Source organism: Pollicipes pollicipes, unplaced genomic scaffold (assembly GCF_011947565.3).
Source record: "Pollicipes pollicipes isolate AB1234 unplaced genomic scaffold, Ppol_2.1 Scaffold_5596;HRSCAF=6623_pilon_pilon_pilon, whole genome shotgun sequence".
In the NCBI taxonomy this organism is placed as follows: domain Eukaryota; kingdom Metazoa; phylum Arthropoda; class Thecostraca; order Pollicipedomorpha; family Pollicipedidae; genus Pollicipes; species Pollicipes pollicipes.
The window spans coordinates 2,977-22,395 of record NW_023596715.1 but is presented as its reverse complement, the minus strand read 5'-3'; the positions used below and the strand labels follow the sequence as shown (position 1 = coordinate 22,395).

At 49.7% G+C, this 19,419-nt stretch overlaps 1 protein-coding gene across 1 annotated transcript; it reads left to right on the top strand.

Annotated features, from left to right (window-relative positions):
• Positions 1 to 506: 506 nt before the first annotated feature.
• LOC119102110 (putative uridine nucleosidase 2) lies at positions 507 to 14,601 on the top strand (the record flags this gene model as incomplete). Its single annotated transcript, XM_037225466.1, has 5 exons — positions 507 to 861; positions 3,231 to 3,439; positions 5,219 to 5,396; positions 9,563 to 9,679; positions 14,462 to 14,601. Coding segments are annotated over exons 1-5 (675 nt in total), but the record flags the coding sequence as incomplete, so codon positions are not given.
• Positions 14,602 to 19,419: the final 4,818 nt, after the last annotated feature.

Here is a 19,419-nt window from a genome sequence, read left to right as displayed (position 1 = left end):
AGCCGCGTATATGCATCTTCATGGAAGGGGACGAACCATCCATTTTCAAGGCACATTCTTTCCGTGCATCGCCATGAGGTTAATATTGAAGTTAAACAAATGCGTCGGCTCTGGCCCACCCAACCCCTCCCCTGTTCGCGCGCTCAGCTCTCACGCGTGGAGGGAGCGTTGCACCCCTGTTTTGCGATGGCCGCTGAGCGATAACATGTCCTCTGCGCTCGCTGGTGTCCCATAAAGACGTGTGTGGCGATGTGCGTCGCATTCTCTTCTATGAAAAAGGCGGTAGGAAGGCAGGCTGAAGAGTTCCAGGGTTGGGACGAGACTTGATACGGGGAGGGATACGACACGATAAACGATGGAAGACGGCGACACCCTTGATTGAGACGATTCAGGGGAGTTTCATCCACCAAAAAGACGTGCCGACTGAACTATGCGGTGGACTTGAAAGCGTGGGGCAAAGATGGCACAACCTAAATCTCCGAAGAGGTTTGCTAGCGTATCGTCTCATTTCAGGTAGTCGTCCAACTCGGCGAAAATTGCGTCGTTTGGCACTAGTTGTACTCTCCGAAATGAAGCGCCTGGAACCGCCCCTGCTCGGGCCAATAGGCCCCTCCTCGCGGGCTGACCGGGCGGACAGGCCTCTCCTCGCGGGCGACACGCACCCGTTTACAAAGTATATACAACCTTCGAGCCGCCCCGTCTGCCTGCGCTTATCCCGTCACTCTGCGCTCGGTCACTGCCGCGTGACGGGCCGTGTCGGATTGAGCTCTGCGCGTGCTGCTTTAGGGTTATCGTGACGCTGACCAGCCGGTGACGTTCCAGCACGCTTCATGTCGAACCCAGAACCTCACGTCACAGAAGGTGAGGAGCTTTCGGCGCACGTTAACGCGCGCTGGCAATGTAATCGACATCCGTGCTGGCTTATATTTTATCTGCGTCTCAAATCGGATGAGTTGTGACCTAGTGACAGCCATTGTCACTTATAGGTCAATGAACCCGTCGTCATTGGGGCTGTGCAACGCACTCAGCGGTTAAAGGCATGTGCTGTTCAGTATCTCTCACCCTGGCGGAAAGATCGTGCTTCGTCGGAATCAAATCTCATAGTTTCTGGACGCGCGGCCTAACCACTGCGCTGCTGGACCCTCGTGACGCACATCGTGGCATTGTCTGACACGGTCGCTGGGTGGCGATGTACTGAGAGCGGCTAGGCCAGCGAGCCGGCTTCCCTCCAGTGACCCTCATAAATGGATAAAACACGATATTCTGTTCAAAAAAGTGAAAACAGTAAGAAAGGAAAAGTTGGATATTAAAGAGAGCATCCCACTTTTTGTACTTTTCACATATTGTTAGATCGGACGCATGCGATTTGATCAATGATACCAGCATTCTCGAAATCCTTCTAAGTTCAGCATTTCTATTTGAAGTACGAGGAACTCCTCGTGGTGGTGGAACTCCACTCCTGCTGGAGAAATTTCATTTGACTACCTGCTCACCACTGCAAAAATAATGCATTTAATTTTCCCTCCTTTTTCTAACGTGCGTGCTCTGTAATGTTTGTAACACACTGATTGCCAAAATGGTGGGATTCCCGCAAATCAACGAAACGCGACAGTGGGGTTTGATTTCTTCCCTATGGCGCTCACCACGGTGGGTGCTTTCGAGGCGCTCTCCGGCATCGCGAGTGGTCCATATTGACGCACTGGTTTAAACGTCAACCGGTGCGGTTCTAGGTGACAGGCTCTTGCCGCCTGTTGGGCCAATCACAAATGTTCTTTTATACGCACCAGTGGAGGTACGCACGCGGTTGTCGTGAGGTAACGATCGTAGCGTGTCATGACGGTTATGTACTTCGGGCTCGAAATTAAGCAAAATTGATACCTCTATTATGTCCTGACGGTGCTGTTATTGCACCACCCAGTGCTATTATTGGATGTAACTGGTCCTGAGGCTTCACTAGAATATATTTTTGAAGCATGCCCAGAAGGTGGGACAATCCCTTTGATAGAAACGTCTCCAGGTGTAAGCAGACGTCGACGTCGCAGTCTAATGTCATGTTAGGTCACGTAACTCAACCACCCCGGGTGATCGGCACATTTTTGTGGTGTTAGATTATTACCAAGTGTGTTATAACCGAGTGGTGAAAGTTTTTGGTCGTCGGTTAAGCAATTTAAGAGGAATGATTCACATTGAAGATGTAGGGGGCAAGCATCAGATATGACCAAAAGAGCTTATTTATAAGTATTGGTTTGCTATGGCATTTCTTGGGCTCACGCAACTGACATTGCCAAGAGAGGCCCCTGCTACCATAATTCCATCCAAACGCTACGTTAAGAAATGTCACTGTTATTTCCTTAGCAGTGACATTTCTGAAACATGTGACACATAATATGTGCCTTTATTATCTTTGAAATGTAAAACACTGTTACTGGGCTTTTGAACGAGTTGCAGTGTACTGTCTGTCCTTCTCATGACTGGTCTGACGTGACGTGACTTATTTCCGAGCTGTAACATTGGACGCTGGCGGTTTTACGTTATCACTGGAATCGTGACGCAGTAATGATTTTGTAGAGCATGGCATGAGTCACAAGGAGTGAAGCTATGGTAATGTGGCGTTTTGCGGGCCGTATTGCGACATACGCATCTAAGCTCCTGTTCTTCTAGATGGGAATAAAACAGTATTCACACAGGGTGTGGAGCGAGAATGCTGTCTTCTAGATGACGATAAAACACATTTCATGCATTGCATGCTACTAAAGGCTGAATTTTTGGACTTACCGTGCAGTGACGAACCGAATGATATCTAAGGAAACGCAGTTTTGTTCATAACATGCCTTTCACCCCTGGTGACGTTGGAAGTTGAAGTTAGAAGTGAGAAGTTATGTGTATATATGTATATATATATATATATATATATATATATATAGATAGATAGATAGATAGATAGATAGATAGATAGATAGATAGATAGATAGATAGATAGATAGATAGATAGATTGTGTGTGCGTGTGTGTGCGTGCGTGTGTGCGTGCGCGCGTGAATGCGTGTGTGTGTGTGTGTGTGTGTGTGTGTGTGTGTGTGTGTGTGTGTGTGTGTGTGTGTGTGTGTGTGTGTGTGTGTGTGTGTGTGTGTGTGTGTGTGTGTGTGTGTGTGTGCGCGCGCGCGCAAGCTCCTGCCTACTTAACAAACGCAGTAGTTGACGCTTATATGTATGCGTGTGTGTGTGTATGCAGAGGGCGCAAGCGCGCCGTCGTCGGTGCGTTTCGTCGTCGTGGATACGGACCTGGGCGTCGACGACGCTCAAGCTATCGGCATGCTGCTGTCGGCCGAGCGGCGTGGCGAGCTGCGCGTACTGGGAATCACCACCGTGGCCGGCAACACCAGCGTCAAGAACGCCACGCGCAATACACGCCGCCTGCTCGCCACATACGGCCGTCTGGACGTGAGTAGGTCGGGCAAGAGACGACAGCAGGGGTTGTCGATGAGCAGGTGTGTACAACGCAGGAGGACGACACCAGAGGCTGTCGATGGGCAGGTGCATGTACATCATGTGTACAGAGCAGGGGGACCACACCAGGGGCAAGCGGTGAGTAGGTGTGTACAGAGCAGGGGGACAACACGAGGGGTGGGCGGTGAGTAGGTGTGTACAGAGCAGGGGGGTGACACCAGGGGCAGGCGATGAGTAGGTATGTACAGAGCAGGGGGACGACACGAGGGGTGGGCAGGAGTAGGTGTGTACAGAGCAGGGGGCGACACCAGGGGCAGGCGGTGAGTAGGTGTGTACAGAGCAGGGGGACGACACCAGGGGCGGGCGGTGAGTAGGTGTGTACAACGCAGGAGGGTAGGTGTGTGAACGCAGTAGGTGTGTGAGCGCAGGAAGACGACACCAGGGGCAGGCGGTGAGTAGGTGTGTACAGAGCAGGGGGGTGACACCAGGGGCAGGCGGTGAGTTGGTATGTACAGAGCAGGGGGACAGCACCAGGGGCAGGCGGTGAGTAGGTGTGTACAGAGCAGGGGGACGACACCAGGGGGCGGGGCGGTGAGTAGGTGTGTACAACGCAGGAGGGTAGGTGTGTGAGCGCAGTAGGTGTGTGAGCGCAGGAAGACGACACCAGGGGCACGCGGTGAGTAGGTGTGTACAGAGCAGGGGGGTGACACCAGGGGCAGGTGGTGAGTTGGTATGTACAGAGCAGGGGGACAGCACCAGGGGCAGGTGGTGAGTAGGTGTGTACGGAGCAGGGGGACGACACCAGGGGCGTGCGGTGAGTAGGTGTGTACAACGCAGGAGGGTAGGTGTGTGAACGCAGTAGGTGTGTGAGCGCAGGAAGACGACACCAGAGGCAGGCGGTGAGTGGGTGTGTATAGCGCAGGAGGGTGACACCAGGGGCGGGCGGTGAGTAGGTGTGTACAGCTGAAGCTGATGATGGTGTGCAGCGCCATACTCTCAAAGACGGCTCTTAGCGAACGGCAATGAAGTTAGCAAAAATGAAATACCTTAAATGAATCGCATAGCCTCGCAAAGTGTTTGTAAACAAGTTGTTCACATATAAAGCAGTCTTTGTGGCTTGCACTAATGATCTCGCGTCAACAGATGCTTGTTGGCGTCCTCTAAATTTACTGTCGAGTAGACGGTGTCTTTCACCTTGTCAACCTGGTTCTATGGACACACGATCGGAACTGAGGTATATCCTGGTTTTCTGGTCCGCGTGTAAGCTGGGGCTCAAATGCCGCGGCTGCTTGACACATCCTGGCGTACGTTGGCACCCCCGATGCATCCTGCCTTACTAATCCCTCGTTTGCAGGCACGTTTGCACGTCCGTTTGGCTCGTTTGCTTCGCATGCCATGATGCATGTGCACTGTACAGCGTTTGTGCAAATATGCTGTATACGCTGTTGCTCAGGTGCCTATTGTCTCGCAATGCTGGTACTCAGGCGTGTGTTGTCTCACAATGTTTGTGCTCAGGTGCCTACTGTCTCGCAATGTTGGTGCTCATGGTCCCATTGTCCTGTGGGTCCTTGTGCACGCTGGTGCTCAGGGGCCTATTGTCCTGTGGATCCTTGTCTATGCTGGTGCTCATGTGCCTGTTGTCCCGTGATCCCTGTGTATACTGGTGCTCAAGGTCTCATTGTCCTGTGGGTCTTTGTGTATGCTGGTGCTCTAGGTCCCATTGCCTTGTGGGTCCCTGTGAATGCTAATGCTCAGGTGCCTGCTGCCCTGCAGGTGCCTGTGTATGCTGGCGCTCACTGCTTCCTGCTGAGTGGAACAGATGACCCCCCTGACCAATACCACGGGGAGAACGGGCTCGGTAACGCCCGCTTCGAGGAGCCGCTGCCCGCAGTCAAACAGCGGCCGGAGCATGCCGTGACGGCACTCTCTCGCCTCGCCAGCGAGCACAAAGGTCAGACTTGGTCAGGTGACGTCATACGCTGACGTCGGAGGGTGCCAGGCGTACGCAAGTCAGGTGGGGCGCGCGCTTAGGTATGGGTCACACGGTCCCTTACGCTGACAGGAATGTGGGTATATCGCGCCGCCTGTGCGCTGGTGACGCACGGTTGGAGAGATTCACTGGAACCTGCGCTCCCCCCGGCCTACGTGCACTTGGCTTTTCCTGCCCAGTGATCTGTCGTTGCCTGCTGACGGTATGGCTCTCGAAGATAGGGTCCAGACTAAACAGCGGGACCCGTGCGACATGGACTGTAAGCTTTCAAATGCGCAATATGATGGGCTAAATAAATAAGCTACAAGGCGACTATAGGCTGCTCTTCTACTCCAACAATAGCAAGAATGTTGCTCAGGAAGACAAAGACTGACAATGATAGAACGAGCCTCACATCTTTGGATCAGAGTTTGACAATGGAAGGCACTCCATGCCGTAAGTTGTGACAAACACTTTCATATTTTTGCCATATTTCGTCGTGATCCCAATGATGTTCAGACATATAGGTACACTAGTTGGAATTTTTAGCTTCAACAGTTGGAATTCTTTGTTCTGGTAGTAATTGATCTTGAGTATGCTGGATGGTACTTGTTAAACAACATTGTGAAGCAGGCGTTGCCTTTATTGACAAAACTCGCCTTTGCAAGTCATGCTTTATAGCGATAGAGAACAGTAGGAGAGAGCGAGAAGGAGAGTGAGAGTGAGAGGAGAGGAGGAGAGAGAGAAAGAGAAAAAGAGATCCCTCTGGCTCCAACTTTGGAATAGGATGTGCTTTGTCTCCTTCTTCCAACTTGCGACGGGGGTCTGGGTAACTTAAATGACCAGGTGTGTTTGTACTCCAATCTTCTGTCTGTGTGACATGAGCACTGACCGTTTATGTGCGGACGGGTTCGGTCCGCGTCACCACAGCTATTTGGTTAAGGACCTCAGTCGGTTATAAGTCATTAAGACGCCACCACATTTGGACCCCACCAAGACTATTTCCGGTCACATCGTCACCTAACTTGGCGTCATAATGGCGTCATGGCGTCACCAATATGCCTAACTTGGCGTCATCTGTCCATGTGTTGTCTGAAGCCATTGCATATTACCTGATCATCGTTGTTTGTGGACCATTCCGTCGATCTCTCGCTGTCGAGAGACGCCTTTCGCCGCACGTCCATGGCGCAAGGTCAGCTGGGACGCACTCTGTCTCCATCTTCTGCAGGCCGACTGGGGCTCGGTATACCGGGAGGCGAAAATGGATCGGAAAGTGACAAAAATCATGCACGTGTGGTGGAGTGCGGTCGACGTGCAGCGTCCCTTAAGAGCTATAACCCTCGTCGTCGTTTGCAGTGGTCAATAACATAAACATTTCTGTCCTGCCGAAACCAACAACCCGGGCCGAAACCCAACTCCCGGCCTACCGGCGTCTTTGAAGCCGCGGCAAGGCCCCTTTGCGACGTCGAAGCTTGATATATTTCCGATACCCTGCTCACAGGCCATGCCGGTTTCTTGTGAAGCAGTGATAACTTCGCTTTCCAGCCCACGAAGGGAGGAGTGGCGCCGAGGTGGACCTGTCCATAGCATGGTATTTGGTTTTCGTCAGCCCATGTATCGCTGCCGAAATGGCAGCGACACCCTTGGCTCTGCCACCTGGAGTGCCATGACTGCTGCCAGTCTAAGGCAGCATCACACTACTTTGCTTAAATTTTCGATTGCTACGAGTGGGCTGTCATCATCCAGGGTGAAAGGACGAAGCGGTGTGCCGCTGTATACGTTACTTAAATGTCTCCTTGTTCTAAGAAGCCACTTGCTCTATGCCATCAACATATCTGATGTCTCTTGTGTTTTTCCTGCCTTCTGGAATGTGGCCTCTGTCCTTCCTCATCACAACTCCGGTTCTCATGGTATCGCTAGTAATGTCAGGTACCACATTACATTTACCACACTACTAAGCTGTGGCGGTGAGTGCGTGTGTGTGGGTGGGGGGGGGGGGGGTTCGTGGGGTCGGCGTTGGTCCCACCGTCGCCGTCACCTTAATTGATCTGAGTCGTGTCTTCGATAGTGTCGACCAAGGCGTTCGTCTGGAAGCATTGGTATGACATCGATCCTAGGTGCTTCAAACAACCTGTCTTGCCGTTTGGCGGTAGGTGGTAAGAGGCGGTTGTCTCTTCCTTCTCCTGACTCACGGCACTCCTCCGATATCCCTAATCGGTCTTATCCCTCCCAGGACCACCGCGCTTGACATGCCAGCCTGCATCCGTCGCGGACGTTTGACATTCCACGCCGACGGTATCTAACTGCTGGACTGCTCTCATCCCGACCAATTATTTGATCATTATCACCAGCTTTCTTATCGCATCATCACCTTTAGAAATCCCGGCACGAGGAAACCATCCCAGTGATCCTACTTCACATCCAACTGCCCAACATGAATTCCACTAAAGCAATGTCTCTCCTTTTCGGTACTCTACAGTCCCTAAACACCCTTATCATTTAAGCTTACCGTTGCTGGACAAAAAACAGCCCGCTCTCCGTCTGTGAAGATGCTGGGGGCGGCCATTAGCTCTACTATTTCCTAGGAGAAGAACGTACTGAATGCCGTCAAGAAGTGCTGTTCTCTGTATGAGATACGTCACCACCTCACGCCCCAAATCCGTAAGCTTATCCAGTCCCACGCCCCTCCCATGTGCTGTACTGCCTCCCGGTCTGTGGCGTGGCTGCGGTGTGTTACGTAAACAGAGCGCGAGGGGGCGTGAGTCATGACCAGGATCATCACTGGCGCTCGTCAGGGAGACTCCATGGCACCGTCGACTGGCAACGTCCTGGATTGCCGTGGCGTAAATGAGTGATCTAGGCACCCACTGTGCCAACCTTGCTGTGTGCAGGCCCCTTGAAGACTCGCGGGCTCCGTTGGCGGTCCGACCCATGTTCACCCCACGTACCGCTGTTTGCCAGCATGCCACCCGGACGGCAGCGGCGAGCGTCCTTAATGTCCGCTATCCGATTGTCGGTGGCACGCAGGACCTCCTAGTGTCGCGGAACCGCCTGCCCCCGACCACCACCGCCAATCGAGTCCGTAGGGAAATAGAAAAAAGATAAATGTTTGTCTATGTGTCATGACATGTTTCGACGATTCGTTTTCACATTTTTGTAAGTTTTAGAGCTGGAAGGTGGTCACCTTTTTGACGCTGTACTACTCCACTATCAGTTAAGTAGTGGGTAGTATTGAGTATATTATGAGTATTCACCTATACCTGTATCTATCATATGTATATGTATACATTTATATATATATATATATATATATATATAATATTATGTGTTCAGTCCAGCGGCCCTTTCGGAAAAACCTCCCCGAGGAGCATCCTGGATCCGCGCCTGGCGCCAACAATAACGCGGCGCGCCGGCGCAGGTCAGCTGGCGGCCGGCAGGTGGCAGCACGTCGGCTCCCTCCGGTGGCCGCGGCGGCCTGACCAACAGGCGCGGAGTGAGGGCCGCATGACAGGGCCGCCCTCTGGCGCACGCAGCTGTTGTCAGGGCCGCCCTCTGGCGCACGCAGCTGTTGTCAGGGCCGTGGGCTTGTCGCGCGCAGCTGTTGTCAGGGCCGTGGGCTTGTCGCGCGCAGCGGGCGGCAGTCCTCCCCTGACCGCGGTCAGCGGTGGTCCCTGCGCAGGAAGCCGCTGCAGATGCTGCCAGATTTTCAGAGACCCTCGCACAAAAGCAGTGCAGCTCATAAGATAAACTTTGAAATTCATACGCGTTGTCTAACCCGATACGAATTTGTTGTTTCTGCTCTTGATCTATAGAGGTTGGTCTCAAAATGGAGTGGAAGTTGAACAGGCTCGTTCTGAGCACCAGCATAGAAATAAGAGCAAAACAATTGCCGGAAATTGCAACACTGGACGAGCAAAGGTTACCTTTGCGCTATGGTGTGCACTCAGACGACACAATGATCGCTGGAGCTGACTTCTACTAGCAAGTACAGGCCGTCCTGATATACTTAGGGTTGTACACAATATCAGCTTCAAGCGTCTGTTGGTTTGTATATGTCTTGTGTTTCATCTCCTCCTATCATTTTATTCCATCTCCTATATCTCCTCATAATTCTAATGTTTCACCAGTGCGTCAAATCTCGTTTCCAGGGGAGCTGACGGTCGTGGCACTGGGACCACTAACAAATATCGCCTTGGCTGCACGCATGGACCAGGAGTTCATGACGAATATCAATGATATCTACCTTATGGGTGGAAACTACACAGGTCAGACATATGCGTGTCTTCATTTATGATGTGATCCAACGTGTATGCATGAACTGTCACTGACTTTCTGCGCATTATGCGCTTGCACTGTCCCACCATCAGTGGCATTTATATGTGCCTTTACGATTTCACTGGGTAGCCAAAACGTTTTGGCTCTGCCTGGAGCTCGCTGTTTCGTCACCTTTGACGGCAGAGGAGGAGGATGGGAGGAGGGCCGGGACGGGCGGCGAGTCCTTTTGCTAAACTTGTGCCCGGCATACCAGAGCGAAACAAAACAAAAAAACAAGAAGCAGAACGACACAAAACAAAATTGAACAAAATAACACGGTTATGTGCGAAGCAGAAATCAGATGACGCATTCAGGTTCGACCATCTAAAATTTTGTCCAGCCGCCGGTTTACTTTTGTGACATGAATATTACATTGAATGTGAGTGAGTAAAGAGAATGCCTCACATTTAAGCATATTAACGCAAGTATGACACATGATGAAATAAACTCACTTAGAACTACTGGTAAACTTTGAAATGGAAAACACTGTTAGACGGCACGATGACTCTATTCAGTAAATGTGCTCCTCAATACGCCATTGTTGGATGACATCACGAAAAATTAGCGTGACGTTGAGGTGTTACCAGACTAGCCGTACCAAAACTGCCACCATAACACTCACGTGTGGTAGTTCAGTCTCCCGAGAGGTGGGCCGTGGCGGTGCTGGAAGTGTTTGCTAACCCAATATCCCCATGTGCTCGGGTGAACACCCTTTCTCGTGGTGTTCTTGCATATTTGTCCGTCAGTTTAATGCGTTTAATTGCATTCACATACTCAGTTATGACGCTTTTATTAAGTACTTTAGAACAAGTCTCTTTTCCGTAATAACTAGCCCCTATGTCCAACTTCTTATACTATGTGCCACAAAACGTGATTCATTATTGAAACTTGCACAACCCGCTTAACATAGATTGAAAGCAATTTACGTCCATTATATCTGGAAATCGCGCCCACGAACCTCGGATATGAAGGATTCGACGATTACGTTCTTCTTGGTCTTGAACGCCGCGTGGCCAATGGGGTACTGGGTCTTGGATGATGTTTCTATAGTGTCATGCGTACCTGAGTGGCCTTGAAATATTCTGCGCGAAAAAGACAGTGCGGGCATGTAACATGCTTATTACGAAATAAAAAAAATATGGGAGCCATTCAATGAGTTTTCAATTATTGCAGGTGCTGTACTTTAAATAGGTATGTACATGTGCTTACACTACTGAATAACCAGTTATGCCTCTCCACGCCTAACTAGTGACTACGAATACAACATCTTTGTTTTTTACAACCATCACATGCACTCGGGCAGATTTCCATAGTCTACATCACTGACACATGCTCACCTGATATTTACTACTCCTTTTTCACCTATAGACCTATGCTTATAAAAGCCTCGGTTTGACCGATCGACTTAGGGGAGGAGTAGTATTTTAAAAGGAATTGTATTTGAACATATATAGATGACCTTAAGTCCTAGACTGTTGAGAACTTGTAGACTGGCAGAAGAGTAAATTTCGGGAGAAAAGTAGTTGAGGGCATGACTTTTCGGCGCTGGCCATCATCAGGTGGGTAAAGAGAGTAAAAGGAGTTAATCATGCACTAAGGATGTTTTCCCTCCTTTTCTCTTTCCTATCTTTATTAACGTGATAAGCCGAACGCCAAAAACGAATGTTTCCATCTACTCTTATCCTGATCTTTGCTCATCTACCAACCCACAAGTCTCCAAAGGCTTCCAGAGGGTCAATGTTGTTTAGGCTGAAGGTTATCTATCTATTCTTGCCTAGATTTATTATCGCCTTGCTATCTTCGCCGTGTGCCCCGAAATTAACTAGTGGAATTTATCAAACTGCTGTGTCCCTCAAGCAGTAACTGTCTCTTGGAATGATTTGGTATTATCCAGCATCACCTTCTTTGAAGCTCAGATAAGTTTATGAGAACTCTATCAGGTCATAGTTGCACCAATCAGTCCCCAGCGAACTTCTTCGGAAGAATGGATCGTGCCATTTATTGACGTTGGCTTTTAAAAACACTTGAAGTGCGTGATTCGAACCATAAAAACTGGTTCGTCGTCAATGAAGATTTGTCAAGAATATGCTCCGCCTTCTCAGCGACGTACTGGCTTATCTTTTCCTGGGGCAAAGACCACTCCTCAAACTGCGCAGATCCAGCTCCGTCATTGTTCTCTTTGTTGAAACCGCTCTAATCCGCTGAACTGAAGAGCTGACCTGGCTTTCGGGCACCGGCAAACAGTCGGTATTCTTTGATAATCTGATTCGACACTTTATGCAGAGGGTGATCCCCTCTCGAACCCTCGTTCATCTTCACCGTTTCACGCATTCCCACAGACGATCCGATGCCTGCCGTACGTTCACGAGGATGTGTCTCTTATGGCAGTCATGCGGTGTTTCAACAAAATATAAGAGCAATGGTGTAGTCAAACGTACATCCAAAAGAGGCCTCTACACATAGTTGTATTTCACTTTTTTGATCGCCCGCATGTCTACTTTGCGCGAGCCACTCCATGGAGTTCGTACGAAGGTGATCCCTTTGTTTGATCCGGCTTGTCCGGGCGGCCGGCCAACCTCAACCGGCCCAGGGTTTACAGAACGTGACCTTCGCGCGCGAGATAATAGCCTCTCCTGGTTCCTGATACTAGAAAATCGTCCGTCATACGCAATGGTGGTTGACAAATATTGAAACAATGGTGTGGTGTAAAAACGCATGGCCATGTACTTTTTATAACGGCACGTGAATGAAGTACACGACCATGTGTTTTTCACTGACTAGGGCTCTAGTGCACGGGCTCTGGTGTAGTTCAGAAAGATAAATGGCATTTGATTGCAGAATAAAAACGTTTTATTGATGTCACTGTGTTGGGTTAGTATAAATTGTGGTCTTTGGCTGTCATCTGCTCCATTTGGCATAATAACCGTATTTGTAAAACAGCAGTTTTGGAACGCAATGCACGTACGTGCCTGGGTGTAACCATTGTGGGGAGGGAGAAATGTCACCTACAATGTTCCGAAAATGGCATTTCCCCCGACCTTTGCCAGCAAAATGCACCTTTCGCATTTTTACATCTAGAGTAACGTCTCTTTAGTGGGTGTTCCTCCCTTCCCCCCCCCCTCACGCCCACTTCACCCTGATTTGTCCACCAATCCCAGAGAAAGGGTTACGCCCATGTGCAAATATGCAGAACATTTGCCTTTTTTCATCGGGTGATATCACGCGCAAACGATGGAAATGTTATATGTCATGAGATTTCATATTTTTGGCCTTAAGCTATGATAAGATGCATCCAAGCGCCAAAATCTGAGTTCCCAGTTCATAATAACTAAAAACTAGCAGCTCAATGCCTGTCTAATTTATATCAGGCATGAGTCTCAAAATTCCTTAGCGAAACGTCACCAATGTTTAATCACATTCGCTTATTTCGTACGGGTGGTCCATGAGCTATCCATGAATTTGGGCCAACGTACTCATCAAGACCTTTATGTGGATACGTGGCGGGGCTTTAAAGGAAAAAAGTACCTTTGGTTTGTAAATGTATGGAATAGATTTGAGTTATTGTGCCTAGAATTCTTGTTAACATTGTTTCTACTATGGGTAGCTAGCGGTAGCTATGGCCAAAACTTTGTACATCTTATAAGTTCAGGGCTCAAGCGCCCGTCGACATGTGATGGAATATATCAAAGGTCAAATTGCGCAACCATTTACTTTAATGCGGTGGCGTGAGGCTACCTGAGGTCAGTGCGTGACCTCCTATGACATTTTCCGAATCATTTCGCACAAGCTATCGTCATGGTAAGAAGACAAAATTTACGCACTGTGAAAGGTTTGTAAAAACACTGCGCGGTCCCGAAAACATGACCTAATACAACCTTGACGTTTAATGATGCTCATGCCAACAATGATGGTTGCTATTACTCGCGATATAGCGGGATTTATAGGGCTTTGTCTTAGTTTCCTGGATTTTACTTGGCTTCGCCTAGGATACTATGAAGTGGTCGCGAGCATTGATCATCTGCATGCTCAATGCACGAAGCACATGAATTCCATCATCTTGCAAACTTGCATTGGCCTTCAGCAAACCGGGCCGTAACTGCTGAGAGGATATATCACAGCAATTATTACGATGCATGATGGTGAGCGGTTGACTTGTTTCCAATAATAGCTGAAAATATATTTTAATGATTGCTTGAAATATTCGTTTATCTTTTACGTCCTGGCATATTGACGGTTGGTTATTTTTAGCGCACACGTCACGATACCAAAAAAGAAGGTCGATATTTATTTTTTTATTGATATCAAATACAGCCAACTCACACCTTTAACATCATCCAACAAGAAAATTTGGTTTACAAAAGGGTAAACATGCGTCGTGGACCACCGAATTTTTCAATGCCAAGTCTCGCAAACGGAACAATTTACCAATGCCCTGACACGACAGATAGTTGAGATTAGCAAGCTATCTGTCAAATGACTAAGACTGAACTTATTTACACTCTGCTGCAGCGACGTGCAGAGCGATTCGGGAGATCCGCCGAAGAAGAAATAGGGAGCTGCATGGCATGCAGGGAGCCCTTCCTCCCCCCCCCCCCTGTCATGCACCTGCGCCAGTCGAGACTTTTACGTTTCCATGTGTTGTGGTTAAAAGCCGTCCGTGGTCACACCTAGCCGGTGAATTCCGCGTCCTTTACTAGTGTGAGCGCGCGTGCGAAGCTGCCGCTGCCCGGCAGGCCTCGGCAACGTGACGCCGTCCGGCGAGTTCAACTTCGTCTGCGACCCGGAGGCGGCGAACATCGTGCTCGCGTCCGTGCGCCGACCAATCTTAATCGCCTCGTGGGAGGTCTGCCTCAACCACGGCCTCGACATGGTCAGTCATACCCGCACACGGCCTCGACATGGTCAGTCACGTCCGCACACGGCCTCGACATGGTCAGTTACGCCCGCACACGGCCTCGACATGGTCAGTCTCGTCCGCACACGGCCTCAGCATGGTCAGTTACGCCCGCACACGGCCTCGACATGGTCAGTCTCGTCCACACACGGCCTCAACATGGTCAGTCACGTCCGCACACGGCCTCGACATGGTCAGTCACGTCCGCACACGGCCTTGACATGGTCAGTCACGTCCGCACACGGCCTCGACATGGTCAGCTACGCCCGCACACGGGCCGTGTGGCCTCGCTCGTAAGTGCATGAATGGCTGAACAATCGGCTGCGGGCTTCACGGTGCGTGTCAGGTGACCTTTTCCTTTGGACGCTCGCCTGCCTTCGACGCCCCACACAGGCCATGCTGCTAGATTTGCCGGTATCACGAATGATCACAGTGTAAGCCACGGCATGCATGAAAATGCAGATCGCATGCATAATGGCCTATGACATAGCGTTTCAGATAGCCACTTAGGAGTCGGATGCGTGCTGTTTGTGAAGGGTTCATGTGAAACCACCGATTAGCACGATTTCTTCTCGACCGTGTTGCCATCACGTACCGTTACTAATGGCAGCAATGGATTTCGCCCGTAGATACACTTTGCACCTTGTATAACACCTTGCCTTTGCACTTTGTACTTTGTATGACTGTATTTGAACCAAACATAGCAACTGTTGAAATCAAACAAAACCAAGACATGACATGGGTAGCACCGTTGTCAACCTCTGGCGCTTCGATGGCAGATCCAGTGCAACAACGCATGGAAAGCGATAATCCCGTGTGGACCGGGTGGAGCCGCCATTTAAATCGAGACTCGACGATGCCACCCGCTGTCATACTATCGAAGTCCTGGGGTGTGAAGATCGTTCAATGCGCCCGTGATATCTTGTCGCACCTGGCTGCACACTTCTTCCGTCACAATCTAGCTGACGGGCGGCTGGAAGCCGTGTGAAAGTGTCTAGTCATCTCCGCCCCTCTTTTTGCCGCCATGATGACCGCCATGTCTCTTGCAACCATGACAACGACGGCGACCATTGTCATCATCATCATCATCGTCGTCGTCATCTCCGCCTCGTCTCTTTCCACCACGACGACGGTGGCCATTGTCATCATCATCGTCATCGTCGTCACCGCCTCGCCTCCTTTTGCCGTGATGCCGTCTGCCACCGTCATCATCATCATCATCATCATCATCGCCATCATCATCACCACCGCCTCGACGTCCCGATCTGCAGCAAGTCTGAATGCATCCGTACTTGCTGCCCTTTCTGGGACAACGCGTGCAAGGATGCGTTTTGCCCCGGCATGAAGATGACCCTGCAAAAAGAACGGAATGTGGATAAGACCAAACGTGTGTTGTCAACAGATATGACCTTTGTAACGTTCAATCTAGATCCATAAAACTCGATATTAAGCAGTAGATAACACATAAATGTAGGTGTAGATATACCACCTTTTGTCACACCTACAGATCATGGCGAGGGTACCCATAGTGCAGTAGTTAAACAGCCTACGAAACCAAGGGAACAGGCTTCGAATCTCCGTGGTGCCCGCCCTTCCTGCTGGAGTGAGAGCCAGTCGGCCCCGTATAGCCTCAGCAGCTGACTGCGTCGCAAAGCCCCAATTGCACATAGACACCAGCCACAAGAAGAGGCGCCTTACCTTCGGCAGTTGCGGCCAGCGCTGCAACGACAAGCGCACAGACGACAAGCGCAAAGACGAAACGCATCGTGCCTGCCCGACGTTCAACGGTGCGGTGCCTTCGTCAGCATGGGCAACGCCTCTGAAATGTCTCGTCTTTTATACTGCCCTGAGGAAAAGGTCAGGAGCGTGACAGCTGTCACAGAACAACCGCGGCTGGCTGACGTGTATGCAGCCGACAGCAGTGGAGCCTTCATGTTGAACAGAAATCAGCCAACCTCGACTACGCTCAAACGTAGTGCGCTGCCACGCAATAGCTCAGCGACCTGCCAGCTACATGCATTGGTTCCCCAATGATCGCTAGGGCCCGACCCATGGTCGCCGCGTCACTGCGCCGCGTCAGGCGGTGGCGCTTTTGTGAAAATCGGTGGGATAAGACGGTTTTGTCGTAATGGCGCGGGGCGGCGACGAAGGCAGGCCCGTTGTTTTTGTTACCATTTTCTGCACGTCAGCTATTTTTGCCGCGAAGCTGCCGATATTTCAAGAGAATGTTCCACATTTGAAGATATTAAAGCAAGCATCAGATATGGTGAAGTGAGCTTACTTACACGTTCAAGTGGAAATGGCTGCTCCAGACGATATAGCATCTCTGCTTAGTAAACATACTCCTTAATGCATGATTGTTTGGTTACAATCATCGTAACTTGTACAACATTGATTTAAAGCTAATTGACGGCCGTTATATTTGAAATTGTGTTCACGAACGCCAGACACGACTCAGCAATCATATTTTATCGGCCTCGATCGTTGCATGGCCAGTGGAATAACAGAATTTTAATGACATTATTATGGCATCATGGGTGTCTGGGTGACCTTGAAATAGTCTCCCCGAAAAAGTTTGCACATTTTCGCGGACACGTAGCTCAGAAACTAGAGGGGTTTGGGGTCTCAAGAAGGGCAGGACATGCACCGAATAATCTTCAAGATGGCTCTTTCTGTTCTAAACCCCATGCAAATATGAAATGCAAATGTGAAACACTTCCTTCAACATGAGCTATAATGAAGATACCTTTTCTGGCGTGATGCCGATATGTGCATGCTTAAAAAAGGATCTCGTCCAAATCTTGTCATTAGATGGATCTAACCAGTGTCTGCGCTAAACAGTGTTTGTTGTATGAGCCCCAGCTCCACCACCCGATCGCAAAATATCGGGCCAACTGCTGCAATGCTCAGCACTCCAATGCCCAGCGCGGTCCGTGCTGCCCTCTCACGTCACCTGACCTTTAACACAACCGCGGACACCGACCGGAGGCCATCCCAGTTGGCTATTTGAGCTACAGTCCTTTTGACCAGAAATGATCATTTCAGGGCTATGAGATAAAGGAGGATGGATAACGGTGGGGCAGGACTGCATGCGCCTGGGGGGGGGGGAGGGGGGGGGGGGGGGTCAAATCGCTTAGCCGTGGCCCTCGCAGGGACCCGTCTGCGGGGGTGCGCTCGGCGCCCGATTGCGGTCTCCCTCCCGGGGCCTCTCGGCTCGCTCATGGCTGACGCATGCAGCCTGCCCGAACATGCAGGGCGTCGCTAGGAAGAAGGATGAAGCGAAAATCGAATAAGGGGGTCCGATGTCCATCCCAGTCCAAAAGAGAGCGTCTAGACTGTGCTTCACATTTGCATAGGGTTTTCAACTGAAATAGACATACTGAAGATCATTCGGTGCAATTTAAAGCTCTGCCCTTCCTAGACCTAAAACCAAGACCTAAAACCCTTTAGTTTCTGAGCTATACATCCGCGAAGGTGGGCAGACTGTCTCGTGCAGGCTATTTTAAGGTTACTCAGATGGCCGTGACGCCATAATAACGCCATTAAAATTCTTTTATTGCATTGGCCGTTTGGCGATCAAGCCAAGAAAAATATGATTCTTGAGTCGTTCATATGTGGCGTTCGTGAGCGTGATTTTTCTATACGACGCCGCCAATTGGCTCTCAATCAATAATATGTAAGATGCGCTGACGAAATCAAACAATGGCGCATTGAGGAGCATGTTTATGTAACAGAGAAATTGTGTTGTATAGAGCAGTCTTTTCCACTTAAAAGTATACCATTAGTTCCAAATGAGTTTACTTCATCACCCCTGGTGACTGTTTTAATATCTCTAAATGTGGAACATTTCCAGGTGCGTTTGTTAGTCCCTAGTTTCTCCCATTGAATAAACCGCCTGTTTCTCAGCCAGCAGATGTCACTTTTGTAGAAGAGCTTGCCCACATCAGTGATCACTCAGCCACCCTCTGAAAAGGCATTCACCTACCCGCCCGGTCGACCTAGGGCGTACACCTAATTCCCCTGTTAAAGGGAATGTTTCACATTAAAGGCTATTGAAACGAACACCAGATATGATGAAACAAGCTCACATTGAAATATTGATATGCTTGTTAAGTGGAAAAGAGTGCCCCAGACCACACAATTCCCTGTTTAGCAAGTATGCTCCTCAATGTGGCGTGGTTTAATGACGTCATCGTACCTTACATAACATCAATTGAGAGCCAATTGACGGCTGTCATATCTGGAAATTGCGCTCACGAACGCCAGATACGAACGCCTTCATAGTTGCATTCTTCTTGGCCTTGATTATAGCATGGCTTATGGGTTGGCAGAATTTGAATAAAGTTAGTATGGCGTCATGAATGCCAAGGTGACTTTGGAATACGTTCCCCGATATGCCTTTCACCATCTACGCGGCGTATAGCACAGAAACTAGAGGGGCTTAGGTCTTAAGAAGGGCAGAATTGTGAACAGCACCGCAAGTTCTTCAAAATGGGTATTTTAGTTCAAAACCCCATGTAAATGTGGGACGCTCCTTTTAAGGGTGCGTGGACTCACCCTTCCCGGCCGCACCCGGCGTCATATTTCTGAGGAGTTCTTGGCGTAAGTGGGGATGCTGCTGAAATCTCTTGGATGTTTCGTGAACTACAAAAATGAATTGAAAAAAAAAAATTTAGCTAACAACCACCCAATTCAGTGTGATTGTAGTTGCTGCTTGGCAGACATGGCATGAAGAATGGGTTTTTGAATGTGTATGATGGCTACCTTTTCAAATTTGATGTTCAGCAACGTATTTTA